Below are 22,139 nucleotides of genomic sequence, written 5' to 3' on the forward strand. Positions count from 1 at the left end.
CCCAGACCGTCGAAGCCTAAGGAGGCCCCAGCACCATCAGGTCTCTGCAACGTCAAGGCAGTCTCTACATCATTCACCCAGACCTATTGGCCTCGTGCCCTAGTATTCCCCCTGCCCTGGCCTCACTCTGGCACTGCGTCAAGGCATCGTGCCTGTGGATTAACCCCCCGTGGCTCAACCCCGCAACCAGTCTCCCTGGCTGCGCAAAGCACCTGCCACCTCAACTCGGTCTCTTCTATAATGCAACGCTGGTCGAGTATGCGCTCCTCAAGGGACATACTGTCCCACCTGTCCGACCAGCGCCCGCCTCCCCCCGAACCCAGACTGGACCCCCCCACCCTGGGACGTGCCAACTACCAGCTCGGAGACCCCCTGACCACGTGCAGCTTTCAAAGGCCCTTTGCCCTTGCCCCCTGCCCCCCACTCCCTCCTTTTGAACCACCTGAGAGGTCAATGGGCTGCTCCCCCCCCCAACTGAGTCGCTGCCTGAAAGCACCAGTGTGAAATCTTCCCCGGCCTGCTCCTCCCGCTCACTCTCTGCTCCCCCCTCTGCCTCACTGGCCTCACTGGATTCCCCCTGCACCCCTGCTGTCCCTTGCGCACCCATAACTGAGGCCTTTAGACCTCCCATCACCGCGCCGTCCACCAGAGCCCTGAGCGCGCTGCGATCGCCCCGAGCAGCCCCGCCCCCCCACCTCCTCAAGCACAAGCGGTGCTGCTGCATCTAGATGTACAAGTGCGGGGAGGCTCAGATGCCGTCCCCGCGCTTGGTCCCCTCCTCCTGCGCCTGCCCCGCCCACGACCAGCCATACCTGATTTGGGCAGTGGTGGCTCCTCCTGAAATGCCACCACTGCCGCTGCAACACCAGCCGACATGGACCAAGGCGTGCGGGTCATCCCGACCCACGCCTGGTCCAGCACGCCGGGCCGCAAGAGATCCGTTCTCCCGGCCCGGCCCAGCACCAGCAACGCGGCTCGCACTGCCGTCGCATCTGGCTCCGTCATGCCGCGAACGACTGCTGGCTGCGCGCGACGTCTCCTGCTGAAGGCCCCTTCTCAACCGACAGGCACAGCCCTCTGATCTAGCGCTCACTGGGACACCAGTAGCGCGGAACTCCCGATCGACAAACCGGGTAAACTCGACTAGGCCTAACACTACTGCTAACCTCAACAAACTTTTCCCTTACCCTTCCCTAACGGCGCCGGGGACAGGAAGAGGAAGAGCTCCCTCTCCTGCCCCTTTAAACCTTTCCTAAACCCCACCCCCCAAAACTAACTAAACCCTGTCCCAAGGTCTCGCGCGAATACCCCAGGGGAAGACTGGTCTGTCGACCTCACTTCCCCTGGGGGCCACATTAGGGGAGCTACCGCATTCCTTATCAACAACTATTGATTAACTATAAGACTAGTTGTTTTTTACATACTGATGTCACAAGACAAACTTTGTTTAGTAACGGCGAGAGAGAAGGGTTTTTTTTGTATTAAGTGCGGCATGCATTGCTGTGCACTAAACTGCAACGGAAAAGGATCATCGGTGCACTGCTGAACGTCTAAGCAGAAAACTATGCTAAATAAGGGAGTAAAGAATAAAGACTTTAATCTGCACTTAGGACGTCTGGAACTGCTCAACTGCGGGTGGGTATAAAAGACGTTCACCCACCATCGGCAGCAGATTGTCTCACATGGTGGGGTATGAGCTGAAGCAGTGTTTCCGTTCTGTTTCCATTTTCGTTCCCATTCCTGTTTTCCCTAATGGAAGGAGTTTAAAGTTGAAGTCATTCTGCTGTTATTTTTGCAATGGGTTCGGATGAGATATCGCTCTCCTGAGCTGCATCATTGATTATATTGAACTGTGTTATTGGAGCTGTTTATGCATTTTTCTTCTATATTGTTGTCTTTAGTGATGCTGGTATATAGTATGTATATAGGTATTTTTCATTTACAGTGCAATACTGCTGGTTGGTTTCTTATCTTTTCAGGTCACATGATATGCTTGCTGTCTATTAATGTGCTGTTGTGTGCCATACTTGCTACGCATTTGCTGCCATGTTATATGCCATGCTCATTTGGCTGCCATGCTAATTTTGCTGCCAGGTACTGTTCTGTGTTGTGCTCGGTTTGCTGCCATGTATGCCATGTTCTTGCTGGGTGTGTTGTTGCCTATGCTGTGCGGATTTAGTGAGGCGATCATTAATTTCAACACTATGTGTATTGTGCGATGCTCAGGCAGTGTTCTCCATTCTCCCAGTCCTGCATAATATTACAGTGGTGTAATTTCTATTTATGAAGTATTTTAGGACTGTGTTGATATTCTCCTACCCGGAGTTCTTTCAATTGCAACTGTTAGTTTTAAATTGAATGTCTTTTGTATTGATTATATCAATTGGTGCGTACTTCCTTTTTACATTGTTGTAATATTAGTATTTGTTTTCCCTAAGGGAAGGAGATGTATTGTAACTTGTATTGTTGCTTTGCATCCTTTCCCTTAGTTACCTGTTTCCTGCTGCTCAGCCAGTATGGATGTGGTGTGTGGGATGTTGGAATGCTTGATGAGGTAGTGGAATACTGGAGTGCCTGGAGTGATTGACATAGAGACAGTTGGAGTGTGTGAGCTGAGCAGCAAGGATGTTGATCCTGGTGGGGCTGAACTCATTATCCCACTTACCATCCTGTAACTAAGCTTAATAAACTTCTTACCTATAACCTACTTCATGACTACCATTGGACCTATTTTGGATTGTAACACAAAGCATCACTAAACAAGCATTTGCAATGCAATAGGTCTCGCATTTGTGAGAGTTTAAGCTATTAGCATTGTAAATAACTTTGCCTTTTAAAAACGAAAACATAAATAAAAGGCATTGTCATTTACAATGCCAAAAGGTTAAACTCATGCAAATGCGAGACCTATTGCATTGCAAATGCTTGTTAACTACATACCTGTAGGAATTGAAAAAAAAGTTGGTAGGACCTACAGAGGCCCACTACTTACTATGGCCCATTGGCTGTTGCTGTGCCAGAGCTGTCCATCTACGTCCTAAGACGAGACACCTGTCAGATTTTAGGATAATCAATGATAAGTCAAAGTAGTCCAACAGAGCTTCTTTGTATTTAAATCCGTTTTATGTTGATATTCCTAAAGACTGACATGGATTAAACCCTCAATCCACTTCCTTTAGAGTGCTTCATTTGCAGTGCATGAGGAACTGTTTTACGTATCAAAAGTTCACTGAGTTTTCAAAAAATCAATTCCTTATCTCATACATTGATTCTTTCTAAAAAAAAAAAAAACAATACTTTTTCGTTGCAGCAGGCGCTTTTAATAATTTAATCCTGACACAAAATCCAAGTCAGACCTAATGGCCAAAGCTTGTCCTACTAATAAACTATGGGTAAACAAAAACTGCCTACAATAGCCTGGTTTCTAGAGAGCACTTGCCGCGTGATTATTTGAATGCATGAATTTCAATTTGCACACACATTTATGCACCAGGTGCGTTTCTGGAGAGTGTTCATCGCTAGTAGCCGCCTTGCACGGGTTAAGCGAGGCCACGCAGGGGGCGGAGGCAGAGGGGTTTCGCTTGGCAGCTGATCCCGGTCTGGTTTCAGTTCTCCGTGAAGGGGCTGGCTGGCTCCACCCTCACCCCCGCCTCTCACGTCCCGATGGGCTGCTTACACTATACAAATTAATATCAGAAAAATAAAGCGAGACAAAGAAGGGAAATGTTTTCCGAAAAAACAGACTGAAAACGCTTTGAGTGGGTTTGTGGGAACCGTTGCCGCAGCGTGGGGGGTTGGGTTCGAATGAGAAGACGACAGACATGGGGCAAGCCATCTATTTATCCCTCTGTGAGTAGTTAAAGATAATGCGAACCAAGGAGGTCTTTACATGAGCACCACCAGCTACATTACACAAGCACACGTTGACTTTTTTTAGGTAGGGAAAAATTGAGTGATTTGCTCAGAATAACAGGATGTTGAGTCGACGCTGAGACTTTAACCTGGTTCCTAGTGTCAAAGCCGGCTGCTCTGGCCCTGACGCCATATCCTGTGAGTTTAGCAACCAGACGGCAAGGTGTCAGAATTTTTGGGCGCAATAAATATCACACAATTTTGACTCGCACTGCTCTTTATAATGCAGCATATTGAGGTAATGTTCACAGATTCCGCAGGTTTGGAGACAGGGCCGGACTGGGAACCACAACCGGCCCTGGCAAAGTGCTCGGCCGGCCCCCCTCCCTCCCCCCCACAGGGGAGGGGGGGTGGGCTGTGTACCGCCAAGCTCTTTGCCAGGGCCGGTTTTCTGCCGATTTTGTTACAGGGCAAATCGGCCCTGTAACAAAAACGGCCCCCAGGAGCCCAAAACCGGCCCCCACCCGTGCAGCGCACCGGGGGATTGCCCGGTGCCCGCTACGGCCAGTCCGGCCCTGTTTGGAGAACATGGACAGACGATACAAGGGGCTTGGGGTCAGTCGCAAGTCAGATGAAGAAGCTAGCACTTGCAAAGCCAGAGCTTGCGAGCATGGGGCACATGGGCAGTTTGTGTTTTTTGCTTGTCGAAGAGTGTGGGAAACATAGGGCACATGTGCAAAGTGCGAGAGTCATGTGGCACGTGGCTAGAGCATTGCGCATTTGGGGCACATGGCGAGAGAGTGGAGAAACTGGGAATATGGACAGTGCAGGAAGTTTGCAGTACAAGGACAGTGCGAGGCAGGCAGAGTGTATGAAGTTTTCAATACATAGGCAGGGTGCGCAGAGCTTGATGTACACCAATGCTTTAAATGGACTGGTACTGTCCGGTACTGAGTACCGGCACTTTATTTTTATTTTAAGAGAGAAAGTCCTCACATTTCATGTGGCCCAAACGCCCCAGGGGCCAGTGCTTTAAATGGACCGTTACTGATCGCTACACAGTAACAGCACTTTTTTATTTTGAGGAGGAGAGCACCTGCACTTCTCAAGGGAATCATAATATTTTTAGTTGGTGAGTACCAGCACTTCTCAGAAACAAGCAGGTACTTTGGTACAGAGTACCTGCACTTCTATTTTTCCGTTTTAAGCACTGCTTGGGGCCTATGCACAAAGAGTAAGAAGGTGAGGCCTTCAGACTGAAGGTAAGGGGCTGTATGGCACAGGGACAGCGAAGGAATCAGAGATCATGTACAGTGTGATGGTCCTGTAACACATGGATACACTGCATGAGAAGGATGAAGCATGGGATAGACCATATGCGAACTTAAGGCCAATGGAGGGACAACGCAAATAGTTTGGAATATACAGAGAGAGATCGGAAAGCTTTGGAGAAAGACTTACCAGTTGCGCACATGGAAAATGATGTGCTGGAGCACTTAGAACACAGTGTGAAGAGGTTGGGTCACATGAGGAGTATCTTCGACTGACATGGAGCACTTCAGCTCACGTGCTACCAATGAAGGCTTCATCAAAGACGCTTTTTAGTTGCACCCTGTTGTGACGTTCAGAAGGGGGGCACCCGTAGTTTGATATACATGACTTAAAAAAAATATATAGAATTGTGCTAAATATGTCCACCGCGTGTGAAGCTGTTCTGTTTATTTTCATGGGATGAATTTTTAGCAATAATCCACATTGGCTGAATTTTATTATATTGTTATTTGAATTTTTTAGATACTAGGTTAACTTTATAACTAAGTGATAAATAAAGCAAACGGGTAGAATTAGTGATTACATCGTTTCTATGCAACTCTTCTGGCGATGTTACTGTTGTGCAGTACTTAAAAAGTAACTATTGAAGGGAGGTACTCACTCTAAGTGAGCACCCGTTTGCTTCTAAGTAGTGCCGGAACACTCCCAGTATATTCACCACGCCCCTGCTCAGAAGTGCTGGTACTTACGCTACAGAAATAAAATAAAACTTATGTTTCTCCTCTGTCATGATACTAGTAAATATTTTATTTCCAGCACGAGTTTTAGATCCATCACACCCAAGGGCTAACAATACACTTTAGAAATTAACATCATAATAATAATATTTTAAAACAAGCATTGGCCACGCGAGCGGCCGCGAGACCCGATATGTGGTGGGGCAGGGGGCGAAGCGGGAGTTGTGTGCGTGCGCAGCCAATGCGTGGAAAAAAAAGGACGCGAGTGGTGTGCGTGCACGCACGATGTCGCCTCCGCTCGTGAATGTGCGCGTAACCACACACTCCATGCCAGCAAAAAGCATGTGGTAGGACTTTTCAAAGCCCACTACTTAGGGGCCGATTCCAATCTGGGTCTAAGGGGCACCGAATCGGGTTCGGCCGGAAAAACTACGAGCCGTACGCATGTTTTCCGGCCGACTCGTACAGCTGTACGAGCGAGCAAGTACGATGCGAGCTACCTGAAATTCACCGACTGAGTCATTTCCGGGGCCGGACTGCTCCGTACGTGTTGGTCGGAAGCTAACCGTGGCATGCAATGGATGTGATTCACGACCGAGCCAGTACGATGCACGCGTCGGACTGCCTGTGCGAGCCGGAGTGTCCGGCTCGCAAAAGCTCCTGGAGTCGGACTTCGGGGGTCCGCGTCGGACCCCCTAACACCTGCAGCCCTGCGACTCGGACACAGAGGGAGACCTATGGGTCTCCCCAACACAGGCATGTACGGTGCGGATGGCACCGACGCGTACCCACTGTAGGGGGCACACTTGTTCGAGACGTACCCATTCAGTCAATGGGAGCACATGTACGTGTCGTACGACTGGCTCCCATTGACTTCTATGGGAGTCCGACCGCATACGTGCGCATCGTACTCGCCCGGTCGGACTATAGGGGTCCGGCTCGGTCAGAAAACACTCCGGATCCGACTCGGTCGGAGTGCTTTCCGACCCGGATCGGAATCGGCCCCTAAATGTCTTGCAGAGCAGCGCTTGCGCTTGGCTCTGGCGAGACCTAAAACCTTTGGCAAAGCCAATAGTCTGCAAAGGTGAGACTTACTGGCTTTGGCAATGCTTGTCTAACAAACTCTTAGGCAGGGGACTGCAGGGGCACTGCCTGGAGTCATAGGGGCACAGCAAGGGGTTGCAAAGAGGAAGTGAGTGATCACAAGTTTGCTTCCTGGTGGCCTCTAAATAACTTCTGTGCTAATTGAAACCACCCCTTAACTAAAACAGCCTTAAATAATTGAGGTGATCTGTGCACTTTCTTACTCTTACTGCACCCAGTTCATTTGTATGTAAGGTCTGAAGTCCTAATGTTTGAGTTAATAACCACATAGTTAAAGGTGTGCGCAGCCACCACATTTGCATGGGCCAGTCCCCCGGGAACATTATCTTTGCCTTCTTTCAGTGTCAGAAGTCGAGAGGAATATACATACATGCCATGCTCTGCTTGCGGGCACCTCATATTTTGAGGCTCCTCCCAGGGGAACATCTATTTAGCCTTTCCCCAGTTTCTCAAATGCAGAAAAAACAGCACATGGTAGAACAGATGCACTGATAAGTAATATTTATGCCTACAAATGTACCTGGATTATGTCTTTGTAAATCAGGATTGGATTTATCATTTGATACCCAATTATTTCCTGTTGAAGACAAATAAATTGCAAACAAGACTCCCATTCCCATCTTTCGTAGTTGAGACATTGATTTGAGCTTCTAGCTCACGATAAAAAGCCATTATTTTAATCATAATTGAAATCTAGATGCTGTGTTTTGCCTGCTTATGAAACCTAAGGAATGCAGCGGGTCCTAGCACGGTGCCACTATTTTACGTGCACTGAGATCCTCAGCTTTTCATAGCATGTGAGTGATCTCAGTCATTTAGGGCCTGATTACGAGTCTGCTGGTCCGAGAACCTCCAGACTCATGGTGACGCAGCAGTGGCGGTCCAGCCACCGCCTCACCGGCAGTCCAACCACCCCATTGCGAGTTGGGCGGTTGGTCCCACTGTGAGACCGCCACCACCAGGGAACAACCATTCCCTGGAGGTGGTGCTCCTGTCAGAGACCCCAATATGCTTGGTGGGACCACCACGGTCCTACCAAACATATTTCGAATTCCGTCTCCGCTGTCGGTAACATTGAGATTTCTCCTCAATGTTAACCCTGGCGGAAAGGAAACATAGAGGTCTCTAGGGGGCCCCCTGTACCTCCTCCGCTTGTGCATGCACACAGGGGGAGTAGCATGTGCCCAGCTGTGTGCATGCACAACAGTTCCTGCACGACATGGACCTTTCAGTCCATGTCATGCAGGAACCTTGTGAGGCATTCCCATTGCGGCGCCTTTGCACCATGGCCTTTGAAAGAGGCACTGCCCTTGGAGCGCCATACCTCCCGCCCACCAGACTACAAATAACTTTTAATCCGGCGGGTGGCAGTAAATCTCGGCAGTGTGGGGGTGCAGCGGTGGAGTACGACCCGCCCTTGCACTGCCGAATCTCATAATCAGGTAATCATTTTTTAAGTCAGATATTTTAGCAACTCACTAAAATGTTCCCAGATTGTTGAACCCTGGGCTAAAACGTTCTTGTCCTATTTTGGAGGGATGAAATAAAATATGTCTTGAACAAAGAAAGTGTTAATAATTTAAATCCAGGCCACTGGAATTATGCAGCAATGAAGGGCCATATTATATTTCAGGATTGACAAAATAATGCAAGAAAAAAATGCAAACCATGAAGCTTATTGCAGCACAATCTGGGACTGTATTTCCACACTTCTTAATACTGTCTGGTCGGAGTTGCATCTCATTGCTACCCACCCTTGACTATAGCAGCGTGAAGCTGAATCTTTAATGTTTGCAAAGTTGGTGTGATTGGGGTTTTTGGCACTTCCTGTAGCTTTTGATACATTTGAGTTAAATTTAAAACTTATATGAAATCCGCAAATTATGCATCAGATGGTGGATTACGTGCAAACACACATAATTATGAAGTAAACTTCACAGAATCGCATGTTTCCAATGACCATTAGTATTAAGAGAAGTTGTAATAAACCTATTTACAAATGAGGAAGGGACATCTAGTTAGATAATGAAAAGTTAAGAGTAGATATAATTCCTCTAGCTCAACAGTAAACCGGAAGTACATAAAATCATCTCTGAAAAAAATGGATTTGAAAAGTGTTGGTAAATCTTCTTTCCAAATTCCCTTGAATTTTCACGTGTTATCGTAGACTCACAGCATAAACAACACAGTGGAGGTGAACGTATGGCTGATACGGAAACTTGTAAAATTTCAGTTCACAGAGAAGTAAGTAATTATGATTTATTATTTTACAGGTTATAATGTTGTGGTAAGAATTCCAGCGGGGTCAACAAACATAGACATACGCCAGCACAGCTACTCAGGAAAGACAGATGATGACAACTACCTTGGTAAGTGTTTCCAGTACATAGCATTTCATGTATTTACATGCCTTATTTTCACTTACAGTATTGTATGTTGCAGATAAATGATTATAGATGCCCCGCCCAGCACACTTTGACTTTTCATGCTAAACTCAGATGAAATACTGCTCAAGGTAGTTGTTAAATGGTCAAGCGGTACAAGACAATTTAGAGATCGAAAATGCACTTATCATGAATAACGTACGTCTTGAGTTTCATGGTCACTTACCTGAGGTTCGAAATTGTTTAAAAAAATAAGTTAGGACATATGCAATTTGTTATTACATCTCACTCTCTTTTTTTGGGTTTTTGTGTTAAGTCCTGATTAATCTCTTCTGCATCAATGCAATTCTCTAGTCACTTCCTTATGAGACTATTAACATTTAAACATATGAAATTCTACATGCTCTTTCTGGAGGATGGACCAACTCAATCCCCTATCCTTACTACTTGTTTATGAATATATTGTTATACAACTCATTCTAACTGTTTTTATCAAAGTTTATTTATGTTTTACTTTTCCTTTTAGTCACTCAACTATATCACTCAAATCTAGCTGTCTTTGCTCAACTGGGAACCACTGAAGGGCCCACCGAGCCTTTGTTAGAGGTCTGGTACCTGAATAGCAACTCCCAAAATTTAGTTTGCCCGTTATATCAAGGTCCAAATATTGAGAGTTCCAAAATATCAAGGGACATAAAAGTAAAGTTAAGAAAATCATTTGTTTATGTTTAGAAATAATATTTAGGCTTAAAATATACAATATTAACATATTGCAAATACAATTATTTTAGCATATTTTGATTTGTATATATCTTTGTTATAATTTTAGAGATGAATGTATTTTTTTAGTTCGATTTTTTATTACTTTTTTGTTGTGGGGCTTATTCGGGAATTTGGTGGGTAGTGTCCGGTTTTAAATAAAAATCATAATTACATGTTTTTAGTTAGCAGATTCTACTGTACTTCTGCTCTTTGTGAGTGCTCTATCAGGTACTATTTCTCACTCACAGTACTCAATTTACCTTGGAAGGCTGAGCTGGTCTTGCCAGAATTCAAACCTGTTCCCCTGCACGAGCATTCAACTCTTTGAGCTATCACTCCGGCTTCTTGTTAATTCATAACTAATTATATTTATTCATGTTACTATTTTATTGCTAATATGTCAAATAAATGTTTGCAATGTTATACATTTTTTAGGTTATTTTTCCAGTTTTTATCAGTTTTGGGATTGTGGATGGTTAGCTTTTATTTTACATTTACATACCTCAATAATATTTTTTGAATATTAAATTAAAATTAAATGGCTGTTATATCATTAAATGAACTAAAACATTGATGAAAATCTGGCTCATTGATTTGCATTTTTATTAATTTACTTTACATGACTGAGTTGTGTATTTTATTTGGGAATTTAGTTGGATAGTTTATTTTTTACTATGCAGAATATTTTACAACATTATATAATTTTTGAAGAATATGAAGTTTAACTAAAATTGGGGTTTGCTATCTACTTCATATATATGTATGTGTGTGTGTGTGTATTCAGTTAAAAAAAATATTAGAGCTCACTTCTATATTATTACGGTTTTAAAATTCACAAAAAGGTGTTTTAGATAAGAGCCACAATTATGTTTTTGGGAAAATATGAAAAAAAATATCCCATTAGAAAATTAGAGCATTACTTTTAAAAGATTTTTGTATTCAATATTTTTTATTTTACCCAAAATTTGTAAGTTTGATGTTGGGACAATTGGTATCCACGTTTGCCAAAATCTTTCTGAGATATTTGCTTGGGAGGAGTTGCAATAGCAAATATTGCCCCAAAATATATAAACGTTCCCAATACATGTGGCATGGAGTTAGAATGCAAAATCTCACCCCTCTCAAATATATGAACTTTTTCAATATTTTTAGGTCTGAACCTGCCCAAATATATGCACGTTCCCCATTGTTTGTGTGATTGGAGTTACACCTCCTCAGGCCATTTTCGGCCCCGGGGACTCCATCCCCCTGTGCATGGCCAACTGGTTGGGGACCGCGGGGTAGTCTGCAGGCCCCGCGGTCCAGGCCGCCTCCCACCTCCTGTGGGAGCCGGCATTGCTTTTTACATCTAGGGAGCTGCTGACATGCAGGGCTCCCATTTTGAATATAGCCCCGGGGGAGGGGGTTGTCCCTGGGGAAACTGAGGGGGGCTGCGAGCCTCCCCATCTAAGTGAAGTAGCTCCGTGGAGGTGGCGGTTCCGGGGCCTGCGTGGGGGCCCCAGGCATCTTATTTGAATATAGCCCCGGGAAGTGGCCCCCCGCATTTCACAAAGTCAACCCTAGGGAGGTGGGGGTCACTGGGGCTGTGTGGGAGGGCTGGAGCCCCCCCATGCATTATAATAAAATATAGCCCCGGGGAGGTGGTGTTCCCTGGGGCTGCGGGGGGCCGCGTGGCCCCCTCACACTTCAGACAATTAGCCCCAGGGAGGTGGCAGTGTCTGGGGCTGCAGGGGCCCACATGGACCCCCGCATCTTTATTTTTAATTGCCCCTGGGGCCTGGCTCACCCACAGGCTTTGTTTTTAAAAAGAAAATTGTCCAAATTCACGTATCCAGATTGACTGCCACCGAAAAATAAAAAATAAATGCTTTTTTTGGCCCTGGAGGTCCCTATGGAAATCCCTGAAAAGGCCTAGAGTGTCAAGGCGTTTCTACCCTGCCCCCTTTTCTTTTTCTTTTTTAATAACATTTTTGCTTGTGACTTGGTTCAACCAATCAGATCTCAGGCATGAGCTTGTCAGTGGTCACAAATCCACTGTGGCCACAGTTGTATATCTGAGAAATCTTTAAAATCCTCAGTAACTACTGAACAGATTTCCAACATTTAACAAAAAAGGTGCTTTTTGGACCAAGAGCTATCTTTTTGCCTAATTTGGTGTATTTCCGTTCAGCAGTTCGGGCTGTAGCCATGTCGAAAGTTTCCTATGGAAATGAACAGGGGGAAAGAGCGTTTTGGGACCCCCTTTTTCTTGGTCCCCGTTTGACGGATCACTCTGAGATTTTCAAGAGAGCAGCTGACATTCCTTTTGTAAATTTCGTGAAGATTCATCAAACGGCGCCAAAGCTATTGGCAAATCAAAAAATGCTTTTCCTATGGAAACTAGGTCCTAACTATAACTACCTACTGGTGACCGCTAGTAGGTAATATCTTTATTTCGGCTATCAAGCATAAAGGCTTTGCAGTCAAATAAAATCACATATAATCAATATTATAAATAATCCTCCTATTAGCAAAAATTAAAGCTATAAATATAATTAAAATAGCGAATAAATCTAATCACCTAACAGTACTATAAAACTACTTTAAATTTGACATTGAATAAAAGTGTCGAGTGTATGCATCAAATAGAATCATTTGTACATCTTAATTAATTAGTTCACAGAGTTTGAACAATCAGATGTCTGTATCAGAATTAGAAGCATCCAGCGACTATTAAAATAATGGCCTATCTAGAATCTCAATAATTAGAGCTTATAGTTAGTTAAGGCCTTATTTCTTTGGCTCTATGTACACTATTGAAACTGTGAAACCGCAAAAACTATTTGTTCTCTTTGATCACTTTTCAATATCCTTGTAGCATCCCAATAGTAGCTCACCCCCATACGTCTACAGATGGCAATTAGCCGTTTCCTGCGTGCTATCTTGTAAAGAGGGCAAAAGAACAGAAAGTCTACTTCCATCTCAACAGTTTGTGGGAAGCTTGGGCAATACTTTGAGTTGGAAGGTATGTTAGACCACTTGTAGGTATGTCCTCTCAGCGCAAAAAAGACCACATCTGTTTTGAACATATAGGCATTTAGCCTGCAACAGACAGATTCTGTCCTCTGTACACATTTATGATTTAAAACAGGCCAGATATACTCCCCTCCTGGTGGTCTCTCCAGATTTGCTGCAACATTTCCACCCAATAGGAATGCTTTGCTTTCTGTGCATCTACTTTGGATATCTGCGCTGGTGACGTCCACAGTTTACCCATTCCTATTTTATCTGAAAGTTCCCTTATTTTATTTAGCCAAGGGCTACATACATCTTTGTCAAGGGCTCTCAGTTCCTTAACTGAATCCCTATAAATTGCTAGCTCTGGGTTGGACCAGAGTCTAATCCACTACAGCAAGGGTTTGGCAAAGCATGATAAATATATTGGGTTTAATGGCAGATGTAATCTCAATGGTAAAGTGGGCAAGCTTACAGGAAAGTAAAAAAGGGCCCTGATAAACTTATTCTCAACTTTAGTGTGGATTTCTGATTTTGCATATCCCCATATCTCAGCTCCACAGGCTGCTGTTAACACTGAGGCTCTACATACAGTAATAGCAGGAGACACTGCATCCCCAGAAGTAGCCTTATATTTCCTCCATATCGTGGAGGCTTTCTGGTGTAGAATGGCCTTGCTTTTTTCCAGCTGAGCTCCCCATGTTAGGTTGTCTGTTAGTCTAACACCTAGATAGTCGAAATGTGAGACCTTCTCAAGGGGAACCCTATCTATTATCACCCTCCCTCTGTAAGATCGATGGGCATTTATAATCATACATGTTTATTTTATTGCATTCAGTTCTAAACCCCTTTCTTCACAGAAGGCTACAAAAGCATTTTAATTCTGATTGAAGCCCAGTTGGTGTTCTTGATATTAGCAGAGTATCATCCGTGAACGTAAGGATGGGTACTCCCGCTAGTTTAGGGGCATCATGCCTACATTCAGTCAGCCATTTGACAGCGCCATCGATATATAAGCTAAAGAGTGTGGGGACAAGAACACAACGTTGTCTCACCTCTTGCTTAATATAAATTCTGTCTGTTAAATCTCCTGCCATTTTCCATCTCACCTTCGGATAGGATTTTATATGGAGAGCCCTCAAGATCCATAAAAGGTCTCTTGGGATTCCATAACTGACCAAGACTTCCCAAAGATTTTCCCTCGGAACCAGATCGAATGCTGCTCTCAGATCAATAAAAAAGGGACATACAGATGGTCTCGCCTCAAGGTGACATATTTCCAACATAACACCATGAAGCGTAATACCTGGTCCAAGGTACTAATATTGGTCCTAAAGCCTGCTTGTGCATCTACGAGAATATTATTCTCTTCTATCCATTCATAGAGTCTAAACAGCACCTGCCTCTGAGTTATCCAACAGGCTTCTTGGCCTCTAGTTAGCAGGGATATCCCTATCCTCCTTTTTATAGATGGGAATGATGACAGCTCCATGCCATGTAGGGGGAATTGGGTCACCCTTTAGGATACTATTATATACTGCTTTTAAATATGAGGACCAAATCTCTGGTTCTGATAAGAACAAATCACCCTGGATACCGTCTATCCCTGGGGCCTTTTCTTGCTTCATCTGTTTTAATGCTAGGGCTGTTTTAGTTAAAGTAAAATGTAGATGAGCTGTAGTTGCAATAGATAATCTAGTTTCCCCAGTGTTAAGATTCCCCTGGGTCCCACCCAGTTTCTCTACTGGGGATCTTTTGAAAGTTTCTTCATGAGTCATGCCTTTATGTAAACTTCCAAAATGGGCTACCCATCTATCCGGTTTTATTACTGATTCTAGATGATTATCGATAGTTACTGAATTGACTGCCATCAACTTCCAGAAAGTCTTTTGATTCCAAAGCTTCTGTAATTACCATCCATTGGTTCGTATCCCATTCCTCTTTGGCTCTAAAAACCTAAACTTAATTCTCGCTTTGGCTATTTCTACTCTATTGCCCTTTTCTATTGATTTTAGATTATTATGTTTCTTTAAATGGCAACTTTTCATGTACCAAGTGGGTGCAGTTTTTCCACGGGAACCTATTCTTTGCTCTTTCCCAAAAAAGGGTCTTAGTTGGTCCATTAATTCACAATGAATGTTAGCAAAAATGATATTATGAGTATTAGAGAGATCAATCGCAGAACGTTTTTGCGTGAATAGATCATATAAGTGTGTCAGATCCTTGGTGTTTGTTACAAATGATGCTCATTTTATATTTCTTAAATTAACAGTCGTTTTTATTGGACCCTTTATTATAACAGGAGCCAAGTGTACATCTCCAAATAGGCCTGCAAAAAGATTTACTCTTAGTGCCTGGTGGTCACTATCAGGTCTTGGAATTACCTTCCTATTGTGTAATTCCAGCCAGAAATCATTATCCACTAATATATAATCTATTCTTGTGGTGCTTGGACCTCTTTTGAAGGTTGTACTGGGTGGGTAATCTAATTGCATATTTCCATTTACAATTTGCAAGCTATGATCTATAATTTGGTCTAAAAACTGAGATTCCACCTTTGATATTTTCTTGTCAGTAGTCAAGACTATCCATAGTGCTTTTGTTGCTACATTGGAATTGGGTGTTCGAGGCATATAAGCTGTAGATCGCATACTTTTGCATAGATCGCCATCTGGTGTTGGGCTCGGATGTTTGCATTTTGTTATTGTAGAAGTCTTTGTAGTCACAAGATAGGTGACTCCTCCTTTGGTTAGTAGTGCGCATGGGCATCTATTCCATCTCCAGATTGTTTTTTCCGCCATCGGGTTCGGATGTGAATTGCTGCACTCCGGGTCAGTATCGTTTCAATTCCCCTTCGACGCGCAAAGCTATCACCGCTCAACGGTATTGTTTCGATCGCGATCTCTCGATGTGCATCTACTTCCCAAAAGGATTCTCGAGTCCGATTGTCGTCGTGGGCTGTTAGGCTGATCGGCACCATCAACAACAGCATATGGAAAGGACTCCATTTAAAAAATGCAAGTGTGGGGCTAAATTTCCACACACAGATCTCCACGAGGTCTGCAACCTCTGTCTCTCTGTCTCTCTCCAGAACACGAGAGTCGACACTGCCAGGCCTGTGATTCTTTCAAGTCCAAGAAGACTATACATGATCGCTGGGCTTGACGTCACAAAATGTCCAGATCAACAGTCTTCGAAGCAGGCCCCGACGACCCGGAACTGGTGACAGGAGATGAACAAGCCAGCATCTCCGAAGCCGACGAATCAGACTCAGAAGAGCAGTAGATTACTCCAGGTCAACGAACTACTGACGTTGACACCCAGGCCCCGAAAAAACAGAAGGCTCCGGTAACACCTTCACCTTCGGGTCTGGGTCGACACCGTGATACTGCTTCAGAAGCCCCACCGCCAGGCCCGGCTCCGAAGCCCATTAAGCCTTCAGGCAGCTCGGGATCGTGCCAGCCACATCACGGCACCGAAAAACCATCTTTGGCATCGAAACATAAGCCCAAGGTACCGTCAACTCCAGACTTGTCGACACCAAAACCCAAAATACCAGAAACTTCGGTACCGAAGCAAACTTCCAAAACTTCAGAGTAGAAAACACCACCCAAGCAGAAGGACACAAAAACTCCTCCTAACGCTAAGGAAGATAGGCCAAAACACCATTCGGAGCCTAAGTCAACGGCGCCGAAATAAGACAGTGTACCCAAAGAACATTTCCATCCAGATCCACCAGATCCTAAGCAAAAGACATTGCATATCAACCCCATTACTGGGCAAGTCACCTCTATACCACCTAAAAAGAGGAAATTGGACACCTCAGAAGCACCTGAGATACCCTCAAAGAAAAAAGACTCAGCCACTTCACCTTTGAGGACTTTTTCACCACCTGCACAGCTTCCAGCCATTATGCTTTCTCCAGCGCACTCTCCAATACCTCCTCTCTCACTTGCAACACAAGATGACGGTGAGAATTTAGAGGGTGGGGATGAGGACATAGACCCACCACATCAAAATACATATACTGATGATGACACCCACAGTATTCCACCTTATGACTCTTGGGAAGATTATAATGTCCCAGATGTACCTGAGCCAGATTTATACACCTCCAGACCATCCCCTCCAGATGATAACGTAGGGTTTGCGCAACTAAGAAATAGAGCTGCGCAATACCATGGGGTTCAACTCCATTCAGACCCCCTGGAAGAGGATTTCTTATTAGAGACATTTTCACAGCCTCAAAAAACAACAAACCTCTCCTATGCTTAAAGGGATGATTAAACATGCCTCTGACGTTTTTAAGACCCTGTCAGAGCTAGGGTACTCAATCCTAGAATTGAGAAAAAATAAAAAGCAGCTCCAAGTGATCCAGTTTACATTAAATGTCAACTTCTTATGGACTCATTGGTAGTGGCGAATGCCCGTAAACGGGCAAATTCCCAAACCACAGGTGATGCATCCCCGCCATACAAAGAGTTTAAGCTACTAGACGCATGAGGTAAAAGAGTTGTGTCCCAGGCAGCAAACTTCTGGCGTATCGCCAACTCACAAACCTTACTAGCACAGTATGACAGGGCTCACTACGATGAGCTTGAAAAGCTCATGCAGAATCTCCCAGACCAATATAAGACCAAGGCAAACGATCTTATACAAGAGGGTAAATTAATTACGAACACCTCAATTAAATGTGCCCTAGATGCTGCAGAAACAGCATCTCGCGCATTCAATACAAGCGTATTACTGCGAAGACATCCGTGGCTATGCATATCTGGTTTCAAACAAGAGGTACAGTCTACCATCCTCAATCAACCCTTGGATCAGGTACGCTTGTTTGGACCTACTGTGGACACATCTTTAGAAAAGATGAAAAAGGACACAGAAACAGCCAAATCCATGGGGGCTCTACAAGCAACAAGTAGTAGAGGTTCCTTTTGTTGCTCCTCTTTTAGGGGCACCACCAAAACAACTGGCACAGAAAACGCCTCTTCAACATACAAAGGCCCCACTCAAACTGCCCCTAGCAGAGGATATTTTAGAGGGACTTACAGGGGCAATAACAACAGCGGTAGTGGATGTGGTTCTAACACCCGTAATGCCCCCACCACAAAACAGTGACTTTCCTCCACTCCCCTCAGACCACTCCACTCCGGTCGGGGGAAGACTATCACAGTTCCTACCTGTCTGGAATTCCATCACCACAGACAGGTGGGTAAGACAAATTATCCAGTATGGTTACTGCCTGGAATTTACTTCTACTCCCCCCCCACATACCTCCCAGACAACGTCCAATGTCCACAGAACATCTAACGCTTCTCAAGTAGGAGGTTCTCTCTCTCTTGCAAAAACAAGTAATAGAACTGGTTCCCCTACACCAGGAAGGTATAGGGGTTTACTCTCTTTATTTCCTCATTCCTAAAAAGGACAGCTCTCTCAGGCCAATATTAGACCTCAGACCGTTAAACCTGTACATACAATCCGATCACTTCCACATGATCATGCTACAACAAATCCTCCCACTGCTCCAACGAGGCAATTTCCTTGCCACTTTAGATCTCAAGGACGCCTACTTCCACATTCCTATTCACCCTCTTCACAGGAAGTACCTACGGTTTGTAGTGGACGGACAACATTAACAATTCAAAGTCCTTCCATTCAGGGTCACAACAGCACCCAGAGTCTTCACAAAATGTCTCGCAGTGGTAGCAGCCCACTTAAGAAGACAACACATCAATGTGTTTCCGTACCTAGACGACTGGCTCATAAAAGCCAAGTCACGCAGCAATTGTGCTCAACAAGCATACAACACGATCCAGCTGCTGCACAACTTAGGTTTTCCAATAAACCTCACCAAGTCACACCTCTAACTGTCCCACAGCCAACAGTATCTAGGTGCAACAATAGATACTTCTATCGCCCTTGCACACCTCAATCCAGCCAGGATAGCCAGTATGCAAGCCCTCATAACAAAATCTCAACCGCAACACTCACTACCAACTTGAGTGTTCATGCAGTTATTAGGGATAATGGCCTCTTGCATCTTAATAGTCCCTTACGCAAGATTCCAAATGCGTCCGTTACAAGAATGTCTAGCACAACAGTGGAACCAAGCTCAAGGTCATCTTACAGATCTGGTGTTGGTGGACAGCCGCACGTATCACTCTCTGCAATGGTGGAGCACACAAAATCTTTCCAAAGGGCGGCCGTTCTTAATCCCGGTTCCACAAATAGTTCTAATAATGGACCCATAGCTCACCGGCTGGGGAGCTCATCTCTTAAACCACATCATTCAGGGTATGTGGACCCCTCAACAGAAACTCCTCCACATCAATCACCTGGAGTTACTGGCCATATTTCTCACCCTAAAGTCATTTCAGAAACATCTCCTAAACAAAACTGTCCTAGTCCGGTCGGACAACATGACAGCAATATACTACATACAAAAACAAGGGGGGGGGGGACACTCTCTGCAGCTTTCACGCTTAGCACAGAGGATTTGGAGATGGGCCATTCCTCAAAAGATATACCTCTTATCAGAGCATCTACCTAGGATACACAATCAAATTGCGGATCTGCTCAGTCGTCAACAACAGCAGATTCACGAATGGGAACTTCATCCGCAAGTTCTTCAACTGTTTTTTCAAATGTGGGGTCACCCAGACAGATCTGTTCGCCACACATTTAAACACAAAATTCCCAAACTTCGCCTCCAGGTATCCACACCTATTGTCCAAAGGCAATGCGATACGGATGAACTGGTCAGGCAGATTTGCGTATGCTTTTCAGCCTCTCCCGCTCATTCCGTTACTGGTGCGCAAGCTCAAACAACAGTCTCTCACAATGATCCTGGTTGCTCCAACATGGGCATGACAACCATGGTTCACAACACTTCTAGAACTATCAGTAGTTCCATACCAAAAGCTGCACCTTTCCCCAAAGCTTCTCACACAGAACAATGGAGAGATAAGACACCCAGAAGCAGCTCAACTGAACCTAGTGATCTGGCTCCTGAAGTTTTAGAGTTTGGTTACCTCAATCTCCCACCAGACTGTATGAACGTCATTAAAGAAGCTAAACGTCCTACTACTAGAGAATGCTATGCAGCTAAATGGAAGAGATTTGTTATTTACTGCAATAACACTACAATCAATCCACTAGATGCTTCAACTCAAAATATTATCTGTTATCTCCTGAATCTACAAAGATGTAATCTGGCATACCTATCCATATGATTACATCTTGCAGCTATAGCAGCCTATTTGCAAAATAGACAACACTTGTCATTATTTAAGGTACCTCCAATCAAAGCATTCATGGAAGGCCTTAAAAGAATAATTCCTCCCAGAATTCCACCCTCTCCAGTATGGAATCTAAACATTGTCCTTACTAGGCTCATGTGTCCCCCATTTGAACCTTTACATAATTGTGAGTTACAGTTTCCAACATTAAAAGTAGCTTTCCTTGTGGCCATCACATCTCTCTGAAGAGTGAGTGAACTCCAGGCATTAGCCATACAAGAACCATTTTTGCAATTACATCACAACAAAGTGGTTCTTAGGACAAACCCTAAATTCTTACCTAAAGTAGTTTCAGCTTTCCATCTTAAACAGTCTGTTGAGCTCCCAGTATTTTTCCCTCAACCAGACTCAGTAGCTGAACGACGCTTGCCGTCAAAAGAGCTATCCTTTACTACATTGAAAGGATAAAATGTTTCAGGAAAACTAAACAACTGTTCATAGCTTTATCACCACCACACAATGGCAATCCTATATCAAAAGCTGGAATTTCCAGGTGGATTGTTAAATACATTCAAATATGCTACCAAAAAGCAAAGCGTACGTTATCCATTCCCCCTAGAGAGCATTCCACAGGCAAAATAGGGGCATCCATGGCATTCTTAGGAAACATCCTCATGGATGACATTTGCAAAGCCGCAACATGGTCTACACCGCACAGTTTCACAAAACACTACCGTGTAGATGTGATGGCAAAACAACAAGCTAGTGTCGGCCAGGCTGTACTAAGAACACTTTTTCAAACTACTGCAACACGTACAGGTAGCCACCGCTAACGGGGTAACTGCTGTATAGTCTATGCAAAAGTATGCGATCTACAGCTCAAATGCCTCGAACGGAAAATGCTACTTACCACTATGCATCTGTTCTTGGCATGTCGAGCTGTAGATCCGCATACGCCCATCCGCCTCCCCGGACACCTATATGTGTTGCAGTACTATCTTACTTAGATTCATTACACATGGACATCTTTTCTAGTTCTAACTAACTCCATCATCACCCTTTAATGCGAAAACAATCTGGAGATGCAGTCGATGCCCATGCGCACTATTAACCAAAGGAGGAGTCACCTATCTCGTGACTTCAAAGACTTCTACAATAACAAAGTGCACACATCCGAGCCCAACACCAGATGGCAAGCTATACAAAAGTATGCGGATCTACAGCTCTACATGCCATGAACAAATGCATACTGGTAAGTAGCATTTCCTTTAGGGCATTACAGCAAGGGTCGATAGGTATTTGTGTATTACAGTCTTTAAGGCCCTCTGGTTAAACTGCCCCATCAGGTCATCTGTTTTGTCCACTGTAGGCAATTGAATATTTGGGGGGACTTATCTAATATACATATTGACTAGGGCTATATGTTTTAATACTGTTGGGGTGGTGATTTTAATTTTGAAGGCTAATAAGTCTTGTGAATTTGATGGAACTAATATCACCACCGGAAACAAGTTTAGACTTAACCATATCAAAAGTCCACCTGACGGGCACCCTGCCGGAAGGTATTGCATTTGTACTAAACGTCAGGAAACCGGATCTATCTACTGGATTGATAGCCCATGTCTCCTGAAAGAATATAATATGATAACGATCAATAAAGGATCCCCACTGCAGGTCTGAAACTTTTGATTCAATTCCCGCAACATTCCAAGACTATTTATATTGTCCCCCTTTGGTGTCTCTGGCCCTTGTTGCTGTTTCGATTTCTGCAAGGGTGGGTCCCCTTGAGTCAA

At 44.4% G+C, this 22,139-nt stretch overlaps 1 protein-coding gene across 3 annotated transcripts in view; it reads left to right on the forward strand.

Annotated features, from left to right (window-relative positions):
* ADAMTS20 (ADAM metallopeptidase with thrombospondin type 1 motif 20) overlaps window positions 1–22,139 on the forward strand; it is a 1,386,529-nt gene that overhangs the window by 687,102 nt on the left and 677,288 nt on the right. For all 3 annotated transcript variants that reach the window (XM_085653052.1, XM_085653051.1, XM_085653053.1), the window contains one exon: window positions 9,239–9,334. In XM_085653052.1, the coding sequence (XP_085509178.1) occupies window positions 9,239–9,334 (96 nt within the window). The remainder of the gene's footprint in view (window positions 1–9,238; window positions 9,335–22,139) is intronic.

Source organism: Triturus cristatus, chromosome 4_1, assembly GCF_964204655.1.
Source record: "Triturus cristatus chromosome 4_1, aTriCri1.1, whole genome shotgun sequence".
Lineage (NCBI taxonomy): Eukaryota > Metazoa > Chordata > Amphibia > Caudata > Salamandridae > Triturus > Triturus cristatus.